The 22,523-nt window shown below is 40.3% G+C and overlaps 1 protein-coding gene across 5 annotated transcripts in view; it reads right to left on the reverse strand.

Annotated features, from left to right (window-relative positions):
- The window catches only part of GRHL2 (grainyhead like transcription factor 2), a 142,915-nt gene that overhangs the window by 88,480 nt on the left and 31,912 nt on the right, over nucleotides 1-22,523 (reverse strand). For all 5 annotated transcript variants that reach the window (XM_032468103.1, XM_014566110.2, XM_032468105.1 and 2 more), the window contains exons 2-4: nucleotides 17,953-18,148; nucleotides 11,015-11,082; nucleotides 5,850-6,243 (exon numbers count right to left, since the gene is read on the reverse strand). In XM_032468103.1, the coding sequence (XP_032323994.1) occupies nucleotides 5,850-6,243; nucleotides 11,015-11,082; nucleotides 17,953-18,148 (658 nt within the window). The remainder of the gene's footprint in view (nucleotides 1-5,849; nucleotides 6,244-11,014; nucleotides 11,083-17,952; nucleotides 18,149-22,523) is intronic.

Below are 22,523 nucleotides of genomic sequence, written 5' to 3' on the forward strand. Positions count from 1 at the left end.
GAAGCAGGATGGAGACAATGGATAGATTTCGGAGACATTTAAGAAAGTGGAATTGATGAACTGATAATGACTTAGACAAGGATAAGCAGAGAGCAAAGTATCAAGAAAAATATCCTGGTTGCTTGAGAAACCAGAAGGATGGTGGTGCCACTCCACTAGGGGGGAGAACATGAGTGAAGATTGTAAATTAAATTCTGAACACGTGGAGAGTCAAATAGGTGGTTGGACATAAAGGTTTGGAGCTCAGAGAAGAAGACTGGGCTGGAAAAAAAAAAAGGAAAAGTATTCAAGACAGAGATGATAACTGAAGCGGTGGACATAAAGCCAAGAGCATTTTCAAGAGGCAAGCATGATCAAAGTATCAAATAGTGCTGAAAAGTAACAGCTTTAACAGAAGAGGGGTTTCCAGAGCCATTCTATTCAAGAGGCAGGGAGATGTCTACTATGAACCTGAATAATGGACCGTCTAATTGTGTCAACTTTGATTACATGTAGAGAAACCTAAATCCTCCCAAAGTATAAAAATGTGTATGCTAAGGATTTTCCAAAAATTCTGCTTGATGCAAAAACAAAATAACAAAATGACAGAAGTTTGGTAGTACGATATACACTGTATCATGTATTTAAAATTAATATAATAAAATTGGCTGCACTCATCAGAAATGAAGTCATGTTCCATTTTAGTACCTGACTCAACATTTTTAAGATTTTATTCTTCAAATTTGTGGGGATAGATGAGCTACCAGTTAAAAATTAATCACGTTAGCCAGGGCTTAGATCCAAGATAACCTACAGTATCAGTCCACAGATGAATATAAAATCACTCAACTAACCATCATGTGTCTATTGGGCATGACAAATAATCATTCTTCTATTTCATTTCAGGATTCTCTGCAAACTGTGTTAATTTGACAAATAATATACCAGGGCTTAAATAATGAAATACATGGTAGAAACATTGAGTGCTCACCCATTGATAATTATTCCTGAACACGTGGGAGGACTAAACGGGAAAACTAAAGTTCTCAGCCCTCTTGCAGTTAGTTAGGCCCACGTGACTAATTCTAGCCAATGAAATGTGAACAGGGGTAATGGTGTCACTTCCAGGTCAAAGTATTTACAAGTCAGCGTACCACCTCCATGGTCTCTCTTCCCCACCTGGGGTGATCCTGGAAGCCCCTTGTAGAGATGGTAATGTCACAAGATAAAGGGAACCTTGACTCCTGAGTCACTGATCAGAAGACAGGTCTGCAGACATGTATCAAGATTATTATTAGCAAGAAATAAATTTTCAGTGTATCAAGTCACTGAGATCTTTTCCTTGATTCCTTCAGCTAGATAAACTTATGTTAACTGACTTATACAAAATTGTAGTATAGAATAAGCAAATTCTTTCCTTTGAGCCTTATGATGACAATACATAAGATTTTTCTGTGAAAGCTCTTTCTTCCATCTCTCAAGTTTTATATGTTCTAGGTGTTAGTACTGCCCTGATTTATATTTATCAACTATACTCTTTGCTTATTAGCTGTGTGACCTTTGGCAAGTTCATAACCTCTCTGAATCTGTTTTCTTTATCTGTAAAGTGTGAAAAATAATATCTTCCCTGCAGAATGGTGATTTAGTCAATATTAGAAATAAACTGTGTAAGCCACAGTGCCTGGCACCCAGTTGTACTCAATAAATAGCAGCTATTTTTATTTCTCTTCACAGATATAGACAGATAGTAAACTTCTAAAGCACAGAAACCAAGGCATGCCTCCTCTGCCCTCTACTTCCACATCTAGCACAATGTCTAATACCCAGTATAAATATTTACCAAATGCTATTACAAAGAAGATATAGAATAAAATATAAATCAACTTAGCTAAAATAAATTCATTAATGAACTTTTTAATGCTACCACTGGTCCTAAAAAAACTCCCAACCTAAGTTGAACCAGACTGCTCCCTTCTCTGGTATAAACACACACACACACACACACAGAAAGAAGCCATCTCTAATAACAAATGAAACTTGCTAATTCAACAAGTAGTAAACGTTTTAATAGTTTGCCTAAAAGAAGTACTAGGTTTTAAATTTTCCTTAGTAAAATTTACTTGGTGAAATTACTCTGAGCTCGCCTAACCTCATAACCAGTTGACAATGCCATGGCTAAAGTTCATAATAGATCCTTCCATTTGATTCACATCAGACTGAAATCCAATATGCAACGTAAACACTGATTCCCAAGACTCGGAGAGCAGCTAAAGCAAATCCAGTGGAAATATTTTTCCCATTGAGTTTCTGCTAAGTTGCTTTCTCATCCACTTCAAAATAAAAGACAATAGCTTCCTTTCATAAGCCTCTTTATCTGCAACACAAACACAGCTGATAACACATCCTCCAAAGAGCACGATGGTTCCGCTGACATTGGACCACGTCCACGGACTCCTCTGGGACTAATGGAATATTTCTGCTCCGTGTGAGAAAAACACCAGGAGCAACCCTGTAGTGAAAAAATATGCACCGCACATTCCTGCGTGGATGTGCTTTTCCTGTAGAAGCACCCCTGACTGCTCGAGGGCAAATCAAATATTCAACAATACCAAAAATTCTACAAGATCCCTCGCTCAGTTTTTTGTTTTTTTGTTTTTTTTAAAAAAAGCTTGTTAACTATTTTAAGCAACACAGCACAAGAAGCTAAAGAATCAAACTTTAAGACACTATTTTTATTACAAGGACACTGAAAGTTTGATATAAGGCCACCAGAACCCAAGAAGCACAGAAGTCTGTTAAGGGCAGGGAATTTATCGTGTCCTGCTCTGCTCATTCCTCGATTTCGCAGGATCCAGCAGGTACTTGGGGATGATGGGGGCCAGAGAGAAAGGACTGTTCATGTGACTTGTCTCCCCTGACCTCCTACCAACGCTGTAGAGAGCTGGTCCCTTCTGCCCCTCTTATTCTCATATGAAAGATGAGAAATAGCTAATGACATAGATAAAGAACACTTAGATTTAAAAAAACAAACACGTTTGGGCAAGTCACTGTGTTACGCAGTGGACCTCCTGAGAACTAGAAGGCCTCACCGTCTCTGAGTGCAGAGGTGATGGTAAGGATACAGGTCCTGGGGCTCGACAGGTTGTGGCCAGTCCCATCTCTGCCACTTACTGCGAGGGGGCCACCGGCATTCTTACACTCTCTGTGTCTTTGTATCCTCATTTGGAAAATACAGATGACAATAACAGTATCTTCCTCACAGGGTTTTTGTGAGGATTAAATGAGTATATGTCACTTAGAATGATGTCCAGCACATGGTATGTGCTCATCAAATGCTTATTCTTTAAAAATATTATTATTTAGGGCTGCAATTTAACCTCAGGTGGCTGAATTTTGTCCCAAATGGCAACTTAAATGGGCACAGGCTGCAAATATTTGGTATGCTGCCACCACACTCACTCCTCTTTAAGAAATTAGAAACCTCAAGCTTTCCCCTTCTGCCATTGTCTTGCATTGACCCAGCCGACTGAAAAATGTGATGTCAATGACCATCATCTCGAATGCAAAGGCACTGCCCCTAAATGTGGCAGAAGCTGACCTGAGATAATTAAAAAAAAAATGCATAATGTGTTCTGGATCAAGTTGGAGAGGTTAGCCACAATTATATCATCAGCTGATGTTCTTCTGCAAAGACCCCAAGGCAATTAAATGTCTTTTCAGCAAATGGTTCTGGAACATTGGGTATCAATATGAAAAGAAATGGGACTCAACCCTTCTCTTATACCAGATATAAAAATTATCTCATTGTGGATCATAGAGCTATATATAAGAGGTAAAACTATTATACATCTTTAAAAAAAAGAGAGAAAATCTTTGTAGGCCAAGACTTCTTAAACAGCACATCAAAAGCATAAGCTATAAAAGAAAAATACTGATCAATTGGACTTCATCAAGATTAAATACTGTTTGCAACAATATTTAAGCCACAAGCTGTCAGGCTCCAGCTGGCAATCTCTACATCCTTGAAAAAACACAATTGAGAAAATAAAGAAGCTACCAAACTGCAAAGCATATAACTGAACAAGGGCTAAATTCATGTTATTCCAGAAACTCTTACAGCTTAATAAAAGGGAGACAAATAACCCAGTTTTAAAATTGGGCAAATTATCTGACTTGCAGCAACATGGGTGGACCTAGAGATGATCATACTAAGTGAAGTCAGACAGAGAAAGACAAATATCATATGATATCACTTATATGTGGAATCTAAAAAAATGACACAAATGAACTTATTTACAAAACAGAAAAAGACTCACAGACAGAAAACAAACTTACGGTTACCAGGGGAGAGAAGGAGGGAGGGAGGGATAAATTGAGAGTTTGGGATTTGCAGATACACACTACTATGTACAGAATAGATAAACAAAAAGGTCCTACTGTATAGCTCAGGGAACTATATTCAATGACTTGCAGTAACCTGTAATAAAAAAGAATACATATATATATATATATATGTATATATGTATATATGTACATATACATATACAATACCAAGTCTGGGCAAGGATGTGGAAAATGGGAATCCTCAGTATTGCGGGTGGGAATGAAAATGTTACAGCCACTCTGAAACACTGTACAGTAGTACCTTATAAAGCTACACATACATTTACCACGTGACCCAGCAAGCCCAGTCCTAGGTATTTACCCAAGAGAAATGCGAGGGTATGTCAGCATAAACACATAAACCTGAATGTTCACAGCAGCATTATTAATAATAGCCAAACTCTAGAAGCAACCAGTGACCACCAACTGGTGAATAAATTGCGATACATGCTTACCATGAAATACTACACAGCAATTTAAGAAACAAATTATTGAATACAAATAAAAATAACAGTTGAATCTCAAAAATATTATGCTAAATGAAAGACAACATATAAGACTCTATAATCTGTCATCCCATTTATATGAAATTTTAGAAAAAGCAAAACTATCACAACAGAAGACAGATTAGTGCTTGCCATGAGCAAATGAAGAAAGAGGAGAGGGCTTCAAGTTCAAACTTTTAAAATGAGGAAACTTTCTATTTATTCTGATGTACACAGTTGTGTACAATCACCAAAATTTTCAAACTGTGCCCTTAAAACGTGTGAATTTAAAACAAGCAAGCAATGCTCATTGTTTTTGTTAAGTTCTATGGGCACACGAGAACACGTAGCCCCTGTTTATAAGGTGCAAAGTGCACACGCACACACTTGCTTATTGATAACACCAGTTCTTTCTTCAGTATTCAATCAAACAAGGTCTTTAAAGACTGGTATTGTTTTTTTGACTTTTTTTGTAGGGGTTTTTTTTGTTTGTTTTGTTTTGTTTTGGTGGGAGGAGGTAATTAGGCTTATTTATTCTTCGGAGGAGGTACTGGGGATTGAACCCAGGACCTCATGAATGCTGAGTATGAACTCTACCACTTGAGATATACCCTCCCCCGATAATTGTTTTTAAAAAGGGAGGGACAGGCAACATCTTTAGCTGCCATTTGGAAGAGGTCAAGGTGAAAGCTTTACAAAGTAGGAAGTTTCCACACAAACAGCTCTTCATTCTTCATAAATATTTAATTTTAAGACTAAAACTAACACCAATAAAGGAATCTGTCATCTAAGAGTCAGAAAAAAAAGACTATTCCTACACACACATAGATCAAATGGTTTAATAAAATGTTTATAAAGAAAGATGCCAACACATTAAAAAAAAAAATCCTAAACTCACAGTTTAATTCATTTATTCCATTTCGAAAGCAAGTAGAAAAAAAAAAATTAGGTGAGGGTTCTGGGTTTCGGTTCCAGCTGTTAACGTAAGAGCGAGGGACTCACCTCTGTGGTTCCGTCTTTGAAGCTCTCGCTGTAAGTGCTGTCCGGGGTGCTGCGCTGGTCATCCTTGAGGTAGGTGCCGTGGCTGGCCATGGAGGGCACGCCGTACTGAGCCTGTTCAAAGATAACCACGCGCTGCTCCTCACCGTCTCCCCGGGCGTAGTGCACAGGTGGGGCCATGAAAACCGGCGTGAAATCTTCAGCCTTCACCACTGTGATTCCTGACACGGGGATGATGGCTGGGCTCTCGGGGACGTTCGTGCTGTACTGTTCCCGTTTTGAATTCTCCAAGTGGTCTTGATTTAGGGAAAGGTTCACTGGAACAGTCTTTAGGACCTGCACTCGGTTTTCTCCTCCACTCAAATTACTCTGGGCTTCACTGGTGCCAAGACAGTTTCTGTGTGGTTAAACCCACCCACCCCCCACAACATGACAGAATTAGAAAAATCACCATTTGCAACTCTTAATAAAATTACTGATGCAAGCAATAATCAGTAGATGCAAATGTGTTAGGGGAAAAATTGACAGCGAACTTTACAATGGAATGCAATGGATCTTTGCATCACTAGAGGCAGGGAAACTACCCATGTGTGTGCCTCCTGGTATCATGCAATCAGCTCCACCTAAAAAGTGCTATTGCCAAAAAAAAAAAAAAAAGTTGACCCTAAATCAAAGTAATCCTTTATATCCAACGTCCAGTTCTTGGGAAATATAGGAGCAGAAGAATGACTCAAACAACATCAAAAGAAACAGTCAAACAAGCCAGAATATTGAACATCTTGTTGACCTGGTTTCTTCAATAAGTCAGAGGCATATATAAAAAAAAAAAAGAAAGGTGGGAACCTTGCTGTAGATTAAGAGATTTAAAGGAGAACACAGTCATGTATGATGAGCAGATCTTGTTTTGATCCTGATCTGAGAAACCAGAGGCATTCATGAGGCAATGAGATTTTTGAGGCAATCGAATATGAACTGGGAGTTAGCTGATGTTAAGAAGTATTGCTACTTTAGTGAGATGTGATAATGATTTTGAGATTATGCAATAAAATGTCCTTGTGTATTTAAAGATACAAATCAGAAGTTGTTAGAGGTGAAATGACATAAAGTAAGCCGTAAGCTGGGGACTTACTTTAAACACTATTGCAATTAAAAAAAAAAAAAAAAAAAAAAAAGGCAGGGGGAAAGGAGAGGGAAGGTGGAAATTAAGCAAGTGTAACAAAAAGTTATCATTGCTGAAACTGGGGGATGGGATGGGTATTTGTGGGTTCATTATACTGTTTACTTATGGATATGTCTGAAAGCTTTCTAAAGAAAAGAATTTAAAATAGCTTTAGGGAGAAGTGGGGGAGGGATAAATTAGGATTTGGGGTTTAACAAACATATATTACCACGTATAAAACGGATAAACAAGGACCTACTGTACAGCAAAGGGAACTATATTCAACTTCTTATAATGAGCTGTAATGGAAAAGAATCTGAAAAAATATGTATGTATGTATGTATGTATATGTATAACTGAATCTCTCTGCTGTATACCTGAAACTAACATTGTAAATCGACTACACTTCAGTAAAAAATAAGAATTAAAGACCAAAAGAACAAAAAAATAAAATAGCTAAAAAAAAAAAAAAAAAAAAAAGGCAGGGACAAGACAATAACTTGAAGAGGGAGAGTGGGAGAATATTTTTCACTGTTCTGTGGGCTAAACTCCTTACAGGAAAAATAAGATAATGAGAATTTATCATTAAAATATTTGCACTAAATTGAGAAATAACATGAGCTCATTGATATCCTTAGCATTAAATTACTTTCAGGGCTTAAGGAAGGGGTGTTAACTGGGCTTATGTAAGACAAGATCTCTCAGATCGCAGACCTCCTGGCTGGTACAAAGAGAGAGGAAAGGATTTAGAAAATTAATTCTTGCCAGGACAGGATGAAATACTTTCATCTATGCTATAGAATTCTGGGAGAGAGCAGACGCAAAGAGAAACTTCTTTACAAGAGACTGTTGTTGAAAGCAAAATGATTTTACTAACAAAGTCCTTGCATTCAGTAAGATTTGAGGCCACCTCTTACTTATTTATGGATTATTCTGAATGACATAGAGAGAAAATGCATATTTACATCGGGCCCCATCTCCAGTGTCTGCTTTTTTGAAACTAGCATGTGCTTTCTGGGACTTACAGGTATCTCTCATCAAGAAAAATATTTGAAGAAAATTGGTTCTTCCAAGAATTGAGCTCTCCTGGCTCCTCTCTGTAACGGAAGTCTGCTCGCTTTGGAGTCTGCCTAACTCTCAAGCAGGACTTGGTATTTTTAGCTTTGATTTTTCAGATAAAACTTCAAAGTGAAGCTTGAGGAAAGACTGGCTCCACGTGAACAAAGCCAACAGAAAAATATCGGAACTTCTGTGCATCAGTCACAGACTCGTAGAAATCATTCGAAAAAAGAATCCTTTAAAGAACAAAATCGCAAGTCTCCAAACATTCTGGCTTTAAGTAATAACCTGCTTTCGTGGCCAAATCAATACAATGAATCTGTATCTAAGACACAGTGAAAATGCAGAAAGAATGTTTAATCTGAATCCAGTGAGCTGATGATGCCAAAATCCAGACCACCCATTTATAGCAGCCTTTCCTAAACCTCAGTGTTTAGAACATTGCACGGAATGTTAATAGATGTTCCTCAAAGAAAGGAGTCCCTGATAAAATCAGTATTTAAGAAAAAAAAATTGCCAAAATGAGACCACCCTGGTGGGTCACAAACACCGTGAACACAGTAAAGGCCCCCAGGGGTTCCTTCATTTGTTTAATTGTAACCCAGAATTTCCCAAACTCATTTTGCCCAGGGCCCTTTTGTGGATGAGTAACTGTTAATACTAGGGGACAGTGTCCTGCAAGTAGGGTGCAGAAGGGTTGGTCTCCGTTGATTAGTTACCAAAGCCATTATCCATTTTCCACTCTTCTGGGCTTTGCACAAGCATGGTCTTACTGGCTTTGCCAAAATATTCAAAATTAATCAACTCCTCTCTAGTTAGAGTCCATTTCAGTCCAAATTTCTTAAACTTTTAATTCATGCAAAACACCTGAATTCTAAACAAGAAACACAAGCCAAAATATTCTGTATGTTCTTATAAACAAACAAATAAATAAGCAAACTAATAACAGGGGTACAGACCTAGTCAAGTTGTTAGTACCACATGACAAGGAAATAAGAGTCAGCACCATCCTAAAAGATGTAACTGTAACTTCCATACAATAGCATTGGCTTTAAAAGCTGATGCCAGAGAACCTTGGAAGACATCCAAAAAAACCAGATCAGATCAGAAGTAAGAATTACTGTGATACTGATTCATGAGCAATAGAATTTAATATTAAACCAAGCATAATAATATGAGAAAAAATGCAATGCTAAGAATGGTGCATGAAATGGTGCTTTTAAAAAAAAAATTTTGAGTCATGTCGTTAAGATTCTCAGTTACTTTTCAAAGTAGTGACTTCTGTATATAAACATTTGTAATGATACGTTAGCACATGGCACCTTAATTCATGAACACACTGCAGACTAAATGATATCCTTCTAAATTACATTCAACCAGAAGTCTACTAAGTCATAATTAGTCCTATACAAGGTGGTTGTCTATGCCTCCCTGCCAGGTTTTTTTTTTAAGGTGCTTCATTGAAATCACAAAAATGGCCATTAAAATACAATGAGAGGCTGTCAGTCTTTAACGTTGTTCTAAAAGATGCTTTACCAAAGCGTGGCCTCTTTTATCTATTATGATGCATACAGAGTACGCATCTTAGATTCCTTCACACACCCTCCACCACCACCTTTCTGTGATTACTGGTATAGGACTGAGCAGACAGCAGACAGCAATGCTTAGCTTAATAAATACTGGCTGGATGGAGGAAAAGTTACAGGATCTGAAGAGTATCAGCATCTCTCTCCCTGTCCTCAATGCTACCAACTAGTGCCCACGTCCCCAGAGCAGCGTGGAGCATCAGAAGATCCCTGCGGAACTGCACATCGGATGCAGACAGCAGTGACCCCCTGCTGGAGGGCGGGGCGGGGAATGCCTTGAGAGGTGACGCGCAGCACAGGGCTGCCGGTTGCGGGGGCGGGGGGGGGGGGCGCCCACTGCTAGTCATCTAACAAGATCGCAATGTCACAAGTAGCTGCTACCAAGGCCAGGTAAGATCCTGGCATATGTGTTGTTAGCAGGAGACTTCACTTCTCCTGGCTTCATGTTGCCAAGGGGAAACCCCTCCAGCAGGGAAGCACCGCGGCTTCTCCACCGCTTTACCGGGGAAGAGGTGTATCTGATTGGTGAGCTTGGGAGAAGCAGCTGAACAAGCTGGTCCAGACCCTTCTGGCTCCCTCCATATGTCTGGATCATCCTAGGGAGTCTCAGAGGGGATACTCCAGTCACCACGGCCATGCCGCAGGTGGCCTGTCCCTCCAGGGAGGACTGAAGCCCTGCTTAGGACTAGATGAGTAGACATATCTAGGGCAGGACTGACATGTTACAAACTGCTGATTCAAAATTACATGCTCTCATTAGCTTCAGCAGAAACAAAACTGATTTTCTTTTTCTTTTTAAATTTCAATCTGTCTGTGTCTTATTTTTCAGCTGGTTCTTAATTCAGGGTTGCAGAAAAGCAGTATGACATTTGCTCTCCAGACATCTTTCGTAGCCCAGCACCCAGAAACCGCCCTCTGCCACCCATGGCTCTCTACCAGCTCCTTCCTGGACTGAGATCAGCCTTGCCTCCTTCCTCTTCCCTCACAAAGGTGATCTGCAGGTGTCTCACCCCTCAAGGGCCTCATCACAGTCATACAGCCATAGGATTTTCAGCAAAGCTCCCACCAGCGGTGGGCTGTCTTGCCAGAGTATCACTTCTAACTCTTGGGATTTACAGCCTCCTTAGGAGGGAGGATATCAAGAGCCCGTTGATGACACTTTGAATGTAAAACCAAAAACTGCAATTTGCTTTCCTCGCTGAGAGATCCAGTTTTGGTCCAGACTCCAAAAGACAGGTGGGGAGGTTAAGCTTCTCGAGAACGCCTCTCAAGAACAAAAGTTATAGTTTAATACTGTTGTTTTCAAAAAATGTAGAAAAAGAGTTATTCGGGGAGCCAGCCATATCTTTTGTAGATTATCATACCTTTTATCCTGGTCTTCTTGGCTGTCGCTTGCTTTGCTTACAGACAGCAGCCTCTTGTCTCGAGGAACCTGCAAACATCACCGAGCGTCAGTCAGACTTACATGGAGGCAACTGTGACCTTGTGCAGAGCTAGACACCAGCACAAGTAAAGAACATGAAATGGGACATTCTCCAGGAAAAGGTGGCAACTCTGCGATAGCCAGGAGATGGTTAAAGGTGAGTAGCCTGAGTGGCAATGACAGTGGATCAGACACAAAAGGGTGATGATAAACGTAGGGCCACAGCAAGCCTGATTCTGCGGGGCACTGCTGACACAGACCACTCTCCCTGGACCTGAGCGCCTCCCGAGGTCTCCCCACTTTGGGAGTGGATGAGAGGAAAGGGGCATTATGAGTGGAGGATGAATCTGGGCATCTGTGCCCTGGAGCAGATTGAAAACATCTCGGACCTACGATGAGCATCCTGCTAAGGAACAGGGACTGACTCTCCGCTCTGACGAGGGACTCCAGGGGCTGACGTGGAGGGGAGCAAATTGGGCAGGGGGCCGCACTGTCCACTGGGGGAGCAGCACCTAATACTGGGACCAGCCTTTACCCACCCTCCCTACATAGTTCATGGACTGCCTTCCATCATTCTTTAAGTGCACTTTTACTGTTGTCTTCACAACCACAATGCCAACACATTACCTAAAAGATGACTGAAAAAGTGCTACCTGAGAGAAGGGACACCCTCACCAGCCACGTCTCTAAGCATCATCTGATGGCGCTACTGCATTAAGGATCGAGCGCATATCTCTGCCATAGTCTGAACACATGAATAGTGGGTCTAGATTTGTTTGGCTGGTTGAATGTTTTGGTTATTTTGTTTTTTCCTAAATCTCCAGATCTCCTTTCTAGCCAAATATCTTTGCACTCAAAACACAGCCTTCACTATTTTGACATGAAAGAGTGTTTATAAGAAGCATCTCCCTTCTGGCTTCCTCCAGCAATGCTCCTGGTTTCCACTCACCTGAATATGTGTGCAAGCTCAGTCAGCTGGACGAGGGAGGCAACACAGCAGAGCGGCTGAGAGTCCAGACCTGCACTTGACTGGCTGGGTCAAAGCTCCGCTCTACCACTAACTAACTTTGCCTCACTTTCCTCAGCTGTAAAGCAGGCATAATGAGAGTCCTATACCTCACAGGGTGTTTAGGAAAATTAAATGAGTTAATTTCTTAAAAAGCACTTAGAGTGTCTGGGACTTTATTTGTTAAATAAAGATAAAGTCAGTCCGTTGTAAGTCCTTCACTCACACGTCAGTGTTGAGTGTCTACAAGGTAGCAGGCATTCTAAGTGAGTGCTAGACAGAAATGAGATGAATAAAACAGTGCCTGTCACCTACTCAGGATGACAGGCAAACATAAAAGTTCAGTACCCAGCACACCCGTGTTCATAGCACCATTATTCACCATAGCCACATACAATGGAATATTACTTGGCCTTAAAAATGAAATTCTGATACATGATAAAGTATGGATGGCAACGGACTCTTCACTGGACTCTCTGCCCACAACCCACCTCCCTGCTGCTGCTGTAATGTGTGTAAATCATTTCTTCAGTCTGCCAGGCCTGTGCTCACAGTCCTTCAGGAATGGAGGAAATGATGGCAAATAGCACGACAGAAGAAATACAGGACATTTCAGTTTCTTCTTTAAGATTCCCTGTATTTTCTAGAATATGTATGTATAAGCTTAAAATGAAAAGCTAATTTCTTTTAAAAATTTCAACAGCTTATGAATATTTATTAAATCATGTATTCACTCATTCATCCAGCAAAAAGCAAGGCCATGCACTTAGCCCTGTACTCCCTTTTGGGAGAATAAAGCCCAGCCCACCAGCCTGGTCTCTTCCAGAAGGAGTCACTGCCTTCCTGACCGAACTTGACTGCCCACCCCCACCCCCACCCCCACTCACCTCCCACAATTCAGCAAGGCTAGTTCTGTGGAAAAACAAAGTGAGCTAAAGTAAATCAAACCACTTATAAGAAGAACTAACTAATGCAATCTGTCACACTTTTCTGTCATGCCTGAAATTAATAAAAAGGTCATACTTGACTTTGGAGCTGCTACCAGTAAGTAGCTTGAACTGAACAGAAAACTAGGCTAATATGAGTCCCTAAATTATGACAGATCCTAGCAATTTAGTTATTTTTATAATAAATGCCATCTAAATAGCTTCAAATGTGTATCTTTAAAATTTGAACCCATTTTCAAATGGATACAAAGAAGCTATTTTTTAAATGGTGGGCAGCGCTATAGAATGAACTGTGTGTCCTCAAAGTTCATGTGTTAAAACCCTAATCCCCAGTGTGAGTGTATTTGGAGATAGGGACTTTAAAGGAGGTGATTAAGGTTAAATAAGTTTACAAGGGTGGGTCCCTAATCCAACAGGACTGGTGCCTTATAAGAGGAGGAAGAGACACCAGGTATGTGTGTGCACAGAGGAAATGCTATGTGAAGACACAGTAAGAAGGTGGCCACCTTCAAGTCAAGAAGGAAGAGAAGCCTCATCAGAAACCATCCCTGTCAGCACCTTGACCTTGGACTTCCAGCCCCCAGAACTGTGAGAAAAAAAATTTCTATTGTTTAAGTCCCCCAGTCTGTGGTATTTCTTCATGGCAGCCCAAGCAGACTAACACAGACAGTGTAACAGAACAGACATTAAGAAATGTCCAGAATTGCCTTGTGACCTTGAGTAAATCCTGCTTAGCTGCCTGACCTGTGAAATACAAAACCTGATGGGACTCCCTGAAGTTTCAGAATGTAGGTGAAAGACTTTGAAATGCATGAAATATTCTACCAACACAAGCCTTTGCAATTTTCAAGGACAGGGACCATCATTTCTTGAGTGTCTGCTGTGTGTCACACACCATCCCCCCTCTACTGGCCCCTGAGGGGAGATGTACTCCAACCTTAGGAGCAAAAGAAAATGGTTTACTTTATGAAAAGAATCAATTACCACTTACAAAGAGGTACAAAAATTCTAAACAATTTAGGTGATAACGTGGCAGCAATTGTTAAAGTAATTTGACTTCCCAAAGTTTAGACTCAAAAAATAGAATCTTTATTTTTTTCTATTATCATTTCACTTTACTACAGAAAGAGAGTCTATCCTCAAAGAGGATTTGACTTTGTTATAACTTTAATTCCAGCATATATAAGCTCTGAAAAAGAGTGGGTTAAGGCCTGAAAATGATCATTTGGGCACAGAGTTTTTGGAATTAAGAATAATTCCTTAATGTTTAAAATTTCAAGCAAAAATACAGTAAAGCTTGTGAGAAACAAATTAGCCATGTAACTCTGCTAGTCCAGACGGTCTTAGAAACTATTTTATTTAAATATTTTATATCCTAAATTAATATATTATTAATTCAACAGTAAGAGTCATAGACTTGGTTACAAATTGAGTTTGGAGGAGTTTGTGGGGGACAGGTGTGGGTGATGGCTATTTATTTATTTATTTATTTTGAAGTATGGCTGATGTAGAATGTAATATAAGTTTCAGGTGTACAACATAGTGATTCCCAATTTTTAAAGATTATACTCCATTTATATTATTATAAAATGTTGGCTGTATTCCCTGTGTTGTACTCTATATCCTTGTAGCTTATTTATTTTATACAAAGTAGTTTGTACCTCTTAATCCCCATCCCTATCTTGCCCCTCCCCCTTCATTCTCCCCACTAGTAACCACTAGTTTGTTCTCTGTATGTGTGAGTCTGTTTCTTTTTTGTTACACTCACTAGTTTGTTTTTATTTTCTAGATTCCACATGTAAATGATATCATACAGTTTGTCTTTCTCTGTCTAATTTATTTCACTTAGCATAATACCCTCCAAGTCCATCCATGTTGCTGCAAATGACAAAATTTCATTTTTTATGGCTAAGTAGTTTTCCATAGTGTGTATGAGAGTGTGTGTGTGTGTGTGTATTATATACCACATTTTCTTTATCCTGTCATTTGTTAATAGACAGTTAGGGTGCTTCCATATTTTGACAACTGTAAATAATACTGCTGTTGGGGTACATGTATCTTTTCAAATTAGTGTTTTCGGGGTTTTTGGACATAAACCTAGGAGTGGAATTGCTGGGTCATATGGTAGTTCTATTTTTAGTTTTTTGAAAAGCCTCCATACTGCTTGCCACAGTGGCTGCACCAATTTACATTCCCACCAGCAGTGTATGAGGGTTCCATCTTCTCCACATTCTCATATTTGAGTTTTATGTGAACTCCCTATTCTGCATCTCAAAATATTTACAGAAAACAATATTCAACTTTCCTTTAAATACATTTAATATAACATGCAAGAGGTGACATAATACAGGTACCATATTTACTAATACTTTATTATCCTCTGAACCTATGGGAAATAAAATAAGTTGCTTTTCTAAATTACTAAGGATTTTTGTTCCAAGGTACATTTCTCTTTTTCATCAATACAAAAGAATCATCATCTAATACAAAAGAATTGTCATCTAATGCAGATATATGAAATTATGTCCATTTCACAGTAATGGGATAGAATCCATTTTTTAAAAATAAGAATAATATATTTCTTCAAAATATATCTTAATATATTTATTCAAAGCCTTATAAAACTGTTAACTAACATATTTGTTTAATAAACTTATATAAGTTACCAAAAACCCTGTAATGATCCAAGCGATTACATCAGGGTGTCATTTGAATGATAGGCTACTAGGTATTAGAGACTGATAAAACTGTCAAGTTTTAACTGTTTTTTATAATAAAGTATTCCTTTCTAAGGATGGGATCATTTCTGAAAATTGTGTATTAACACAAAAGTTGAACACAGCTGAACCCTCAAGAAATGGCCTAGAATGTGCAGCGCTCTAACATGGGCTTCTCTGTACCGTCCTCAATACGTTCTGGAAAATTTCACTCCAAAACGTTTAGAATTCACCCTTGTGTTTTTCAAAAGAGCTCCTCAGTCAAAAAGGATTAAAAATATAAAACAACCACAAACAAAGAAAAGAAGAAAGGAAAGCCTGCCAAGAAACCATCTTTGTTTCTCAGGCTCCCTTTTTTCAGGCACTTCCTATTCATTGTAGAAAACTGTTCTACTTACATGAAATGGAGTTTAGACCCTAAAACATCCTTTCGTCTGGACCCCAAGTCCCCCAGAGCTAAAGGCCCTTCTTGATACGCTGAGAGCTGTACACCTTCACAAGAGGGCTGTTGGAAACTGCCAACTCCGGCTCTCTTGGTAAGGGGGAAACGTCAGCCTAGATGGACACGGGTACCAGTGGGATGCCTTTCCTGTATTTCTCCAGCACATTCTAACCACAAGAGATGCACTTACTTGGGTTAATATCCTCACTTAAAATACCCTGGATGGGCCAACCTGCCAGTTACTCATGCCTCGTTCTTCATCTTAGATAGTGCAACTTGACTTGGCTTTTATGCCTCTTCCCATAGAGGGAGCCCTCCTAGGGAAAAGGGGAAGAAGCTGGAAAAAGAACGAGTGATTTTAGAGAACTTGGGTGAAAGAGTGGGCATGGGGGCAGGGCCAGAGTTGGAATCATGAAAACTGGTTTAGGAGAGACACAGGAGACACTGCAACTTGCAAAAGTGGAGACTGTGGAAAGGACACAGGAATTGGGAATCAGGACTGAAACAGGAAGCCAAGATTCCTCTCAGGTGATTTTCTCCTGCTGGAGGGAGCGGGGGAGGTGGGGAATCAATGCTTATTCTAAAGTAAAGAGTTCACTGTGCCCAACCAGCAAAATAAACAAGCCATTCTCACCTTTGTGCCAATCCCAGCCTAAGCTGAGGGCCTTTACAATCAAATCAGGCAATAAATATCCTCACTCTGTAAATACTTGTTGATTTTTCACACATCACTGGTTCTAAGGGAACAAGTCACACCAGACATAGTCCTTTATAGTTGAGACAGACATCGTTTGTTGTTTGACTTCCTGAAATACTCCTATTTTGAAGGTACTGTATGGCAGGTATGTTTGTAATGCCAGTGAATGACATTCATTTTGTTTTACAGATTTCTCAAAATAAATATTTAGCTCCCATTGAAACAAGTGGACACAAAATTAGGTTTTGGAATTGCTGCAAAATCTACCACAAAAGCATTCATCGGAATATCCCTTACAAAACTGAAAAATTTAGAGACCCTGATGTTTCTGGGAAAATGAAAAATCCAAAGGCAACCTAGGCAGGGTTCTCCCCAAGGAATGAACATAACAACATCGTTGAGTTCTAGGAACTAGGGTCCCCCTCCAGGTGGAGGATGGCAACTTCAGGATGAGCACAGCGTTCCTGGAACTCCACCCTGTTACCTCACCACCAACCAATCAGAATAAAGTCACACACCCTGCAGCCCTCACCCCAAATTTTGCCTATAAAAACTTTTCCCCCAAAACCATCCAGGAGCCCAGGGTTTCCGAGCATAAGCCGCCTGTCTTCCTTGCTTGGCCCTGCAATAAACCTTCCTCTCCTCCAAAGGGAAAAATAGAAATAAATAAAATAAATAGAAGCAACCTAAATGCCCCCAAACTGAGGAAGGACTAAATTATGGTACAGCCACAGAACATAAAATTCTTTATGTGCCAAAAATCATCGTCATAAGGTAAAAACGACAGCAAGGAAATGTTTGCAATATGATATGAAGTAGGAATTATATGTAGGTAATAGGTATGCTTGTGAACAGAGGACACAGAAATGATGGTCCCCAAATGGAAACACCCTCGGGCGGTGGAGTCAGGGGAACGTTGGCAGAGAGGCAGTGAGAGCAGGAAGAGGCAGAAATGCACAGCCCGCGCGGGAACAGCATTGGTCCTCGGGGCTGGGACGGACCAGCTGCCCCCTCTGCCCCCGAGAGCGGAGGCGCCCGGGCAGGGGGCGGGGGCTGGGCTTGGGGTCTACCTTGTAGTAGTCGTACAGCAGGCCCAGGGCGGCGGCGCTGTCCTCGTCGCCGTTAATGCTCATCATCGCCTTGGTGGCCGCCGTCAGGGGGTTCTCCAAATACGACTTCCAGGCCTCATCCTCACTGGTGTAGGCTCTTCGGGTATTAAACGGAGGGTCACCGGGCATGGGCACCAAGGCCACCAGACGTTTATTACTGTGAAGGCAAGAGAAGGGTGAGGCTCATTAGCAGGGAAGTGTTCCTTTTCCCAGTAAAAATATACATGTTATTTCTCTTCCATCCTCGGGAAGCTGTACTTTCCGAGGATGGAAGAGAAGGAAAGATTAAGCCTAAAGTGACAGCCACATTGCTGCTGAAGCCACTGATTTTTCCTTTACTGTCCGTGAGAAGAAAATGGCCTTTACAAGGCAGTATATATACATAGTGTAAGTCAGTTCCCTTCACACTTGGTTTTCATATCCAGTCATCTCAGGAGACAAATCGTTTTATCTGATTATTCTTTATTAACGAATGTTAGAATGAAACGCTGGGAGGAAGCAGATTTCATTGAAATCTGATGTATGTATATGTGCCATACAGTAAATGTAACCAATAAGTTAATGATTACTAAAAGTTCTTTTCTCTAGGTTAATTTCCACTATAGTTGCTAGAAAATTATAGACCAATCTAAGTCCTTTAATTAAAAAAGGCAGTAGAAGCCACTTTGCAACAAGACATGCTGCAGTTATGCTGAGTAACAGGGATGTGAAGCAACAGGAATGAGACAGACTCTGCATGTGAATCCTGTGTTGCCACAGGATCCTCCTCTAGCTAAGGGATAAGGAAGCTACAGGTTATTAAAAATCACCATAGGGAGTGAGGAGAGCACCTGGAAAATCTTCTGTAGAGACAAAAGGGGTTGGAGTCGTTTGTCAGTCCTAACCAAGCCAAACTTGGGGAGAGCAGCAATTAACAATCAAAGCAAGTTTTTTTTTTTAATTCTGTTTTTTATTGAAATATGGTTGATTTACACTGTTGCATTAGTTTCTAAGGTACAGCATCAGCATAGGGATTCATTTATACATATATTCATTCTTTTCCATTATAGGTTATTACAAGATATTGAATGTAGTTCCCTGTGCCAGACAGTAGGTCCTTGTTGTTTATCTGTTTTCTATGTAGTAGTTTGTATGTGTTAATCCCAAACTCCTAATTTATCCCTCCCCTACCACTTTCCCCTCCTGGTAACCTTAAGTTTGTTTTCTATGTCTGTGAGTCTGTTTCTGTTTTGTAAATAAGTTCATTTGTATCATTTTTTAGATTCCACACATAAGTGATATGATATTTGTCTTTCTCTGACTTACTTCACTTAGTATGATAACTCTAGTTCCATCCATGTTGCTGTAAATGGCATCATTTCATTCTTTTTTATGGCTGAGTAGTATTCCATATTGTGTGTGTGTGTGTGTGTGTGTGTGTGTGTTTACACACCACATCTTTACCCATCATCTGTCTATGGACACTTAGATTGCTTTCATGTCTTGGCTATTGTAAATAGTGTCAAAGCAATCTCTTAAGGACGATGTGATAATAACTCAAATATCCCCAAATCATGACAGTCCTCAGCAGCTCCCCAGGCTTGATCATTGAAGTGAAACCAAAAAGTAACAATGAGACATTGTGTTTCAGTAATACCTATGTCTCCTAATAGTAACATGACAAGTGACTGTGTCTCCTCCTAGTAGACAAGTGACCGGACTGCAAAGGCAACAGCCACACCGCCCAGTGGAAATTCAGCCAAGAGCCTTCTGGGGATCATGTGGTTCTCAAAGACATCTCTTCTTGCTGATTCTTGCAAGGCCTTCCAATGGCAGATGGTGTCTTAGCTCCCTGAGTGGTGGAGCACTGGCGGGAACCTTCAGCAAAGGCTGTGCTGAAGCCCTTATGTGGAGGCTGGCACTTTGCATTGGTGTGTGGTCAGAAAATGACATTGACCTTAGTGAGATAACTTTGGGGATGAGGGAGGGGAATCCACATTTAGCAGAGTGGAACTCTAGGCTAGATGATCTCCAAGCCCCTGATTTGAACTCCTTGTGCCAGGGGTTTGGCGGAACTGATTGAGAAGGAAGAGAAAATAATGACCCAATTGCAAATGAACTGGATTCAAAGGGTATAATCAAGTTTCTGGAAGTAAACGAAAAAACCCTTGGTGGAAGGGCTTTCTAACCATCAAGCAGTGTGGTGACAGGAAGCAGCAGAGGCCCTGGAAGTGAGTCCCTGCTCATCACTTACAGTGGAGGAAAACTGTGCGAGGTTCCGTTTCTCTGTGCCTTAAATAAGGACAGCACTGTCCATCTCACTTACCTCACACGTCACTGTAAGAAGCAAATGAAGTAATGGATAAGCCGGAGTTCTGTAAACTACACGATGCTACACAATAACAGGTGTCACTGTCACCGCACAGCTCTACGTTCCTGTGAAGTCTGTGCATTTAGCAATTTTTGGTAAAATTGATTATAATGTAAACGTGCTCAAGATAATCACTAATTAAAGGGAAACTGAAGTTGTTCATTTAGCCATTTTCCATAAGTACTGATTGGAAGCCCATTGGGTCCAGGCATTATGCTAGCTGTAAAAGATGCAATAGCAAACGATGCAGACAATTTCCCACAGCCCTCGTAGCTTGCAGTCCAGCTTTCCGAAAGAAAGTACTGCTATTACAAGAGTGATGAGTGTGAGAAATGGAGTGTCATGAGTAATATATGGTCTATATATGGTGTGTGTGTATATATATATATACCAAGGAGGAAGCAACATTTTCACAAAGACCTGAAGGAAAGGCAGGAGTGTGCTGGAAAATGTCAAGATAGGCAGATGTGGGAACCATTTTTAATGTGAAGACTACTTCTGGGAATGCAAATGGAATTTTCCGACAAAAGGAGCACATGTGTATTCATTTGGGAGAGTCGACTAAAGAAATTTACTTATTCTGATTTAACAGGAAAATAGCATTTCTATGTTGTGGAAATTACTAGTCATATAGGACAGGGTTGGATTTGGACACAGAATTTTGGTGGACTCCTAAGAGTCTATAAGTGGAAGAAATGAGGTCTCTGGGAGGACCAAGAAGGCAGAGGGGGTGGGTCCACATTGTGTCAGTGTCACCACCATCCCTACCACAAGCATTTAACAGGGGCCACCCTGGGTGCCTGGGGGCACTTTTACTTGAAGGGTGAAACAGGATTCTGCACCTTAATCGTGGCCCACGAGGTTCTGGCACCACAGACACTTCCTAAAATGCTCAGTCCCATAGGAAAGAAGAGCTTCAGGTTATTTGCAGCGACCTCACCATTGAAAAAGATGATTTTACTCTCTTGCCTGAGAGAAGCTTGGGGAGCAGAGGGGTGTTAATTACAACACTGGCTAATTTCCAAAAGTGTACGAGGAAGTGCCAAGCTGAAGAGTGAGAGCCAACTCTTGATTTACAATAAGTAGTGTCCTGATTCACTGGAGAGATTTTTTCCTTGACTCTTTCTTCTTAGAGTCCCTACTCTCTCCTGCTAAGTCTCCTAGATTGCTGATTTCATCTGTTCCCAGGACAAGCGTTCACTCATAAATCTAGATTCATCAGCCTCTCCCCTCTGATGAAATGGCTGATGAATCCTTATGTGATCAATGGAAAAAAACATTCTGGGAAAGCACAACCTTACTAGCTGTTTCTGTTCATTTTTTTGATGGCGACAGGATTTTTATGCGCTTCCTTTTAACCGCATAATGACTTTAGTATTTTTCATAGATATAATCTCTCCGGTACAGAGCACTGTTGAATAAAGCTTGGTTGAATAAAAACAGAATAATCTCTCTGGTACACTGAGCAAACATGTAGACTTGTAAAGAAAGGAAAGTTTCACAGAACAGCTTTTACCAAAGTTCGAAACACTTTCTGAAGTTGAGTTTCATCATTGTTCTTTCTTTTGGAATGGCAGTTCTAATCTACTCTGGGCGGCTTTTTAAATGTCCTTTCTATTGCTTTAGGGATGTAATGTTCTGCGTTGCCGCAAACACAGAACTGTAAACAGCAACTCTATAAACTGGATCCCTGGTTCTTCTCTGGAGGCAAGTTTAGATTAGCACCTGAGTATTCACAGCAAGGCTAAGGCCCAGTTAGATCATACATGTAACTTTTTTTTCTTTCATTTGTTTCTTTAATCCACTACTTCATCTTGTTGATGTTGAGAGAAAAATTAAGAGATGAGTCATCAGCTGAAGTAGTGAAAGGGGTGGAGCAGTCACGTAACTGAAATCATAACCGACAAGTCAAGAAAAGTTCCAGATCACTCTAGCACAGACAACTGACATCCCCTCAGGCATTAACAAGAATCTAGCGGAGGGAACGCTTGGCTGGGGAGAAGCATACGAAACTCAGCCTTCGCCTCCTAAAAGTATGTGTAGTAACAGTCAACAAATCCAGGCATAAATCCATTTCACAGAACAAAAGCTAGGACAGTGACATTTTGCCTTCAAGTTATCACTTGAAATCCATTTGTCATCATTCATTTCTTTTCTATAATTCCTAGAAGGGCATTGGTTT

Source organism: Camelus ferus, chromosome 25 (assembly GCF_009834535.1).
Source record: "Camelus ferus isolate YT-003-E chromosome 25, BCGSAC_Cfer_1.0, whole genome shotgun sequence".
NCBI classification, from domain to species: domain Eukaryota; kingdom Metazoa; phylum Chordata; class Mammalia; order Artiodactyla; family Camelidae; genus Camelus; species Camelus ferus.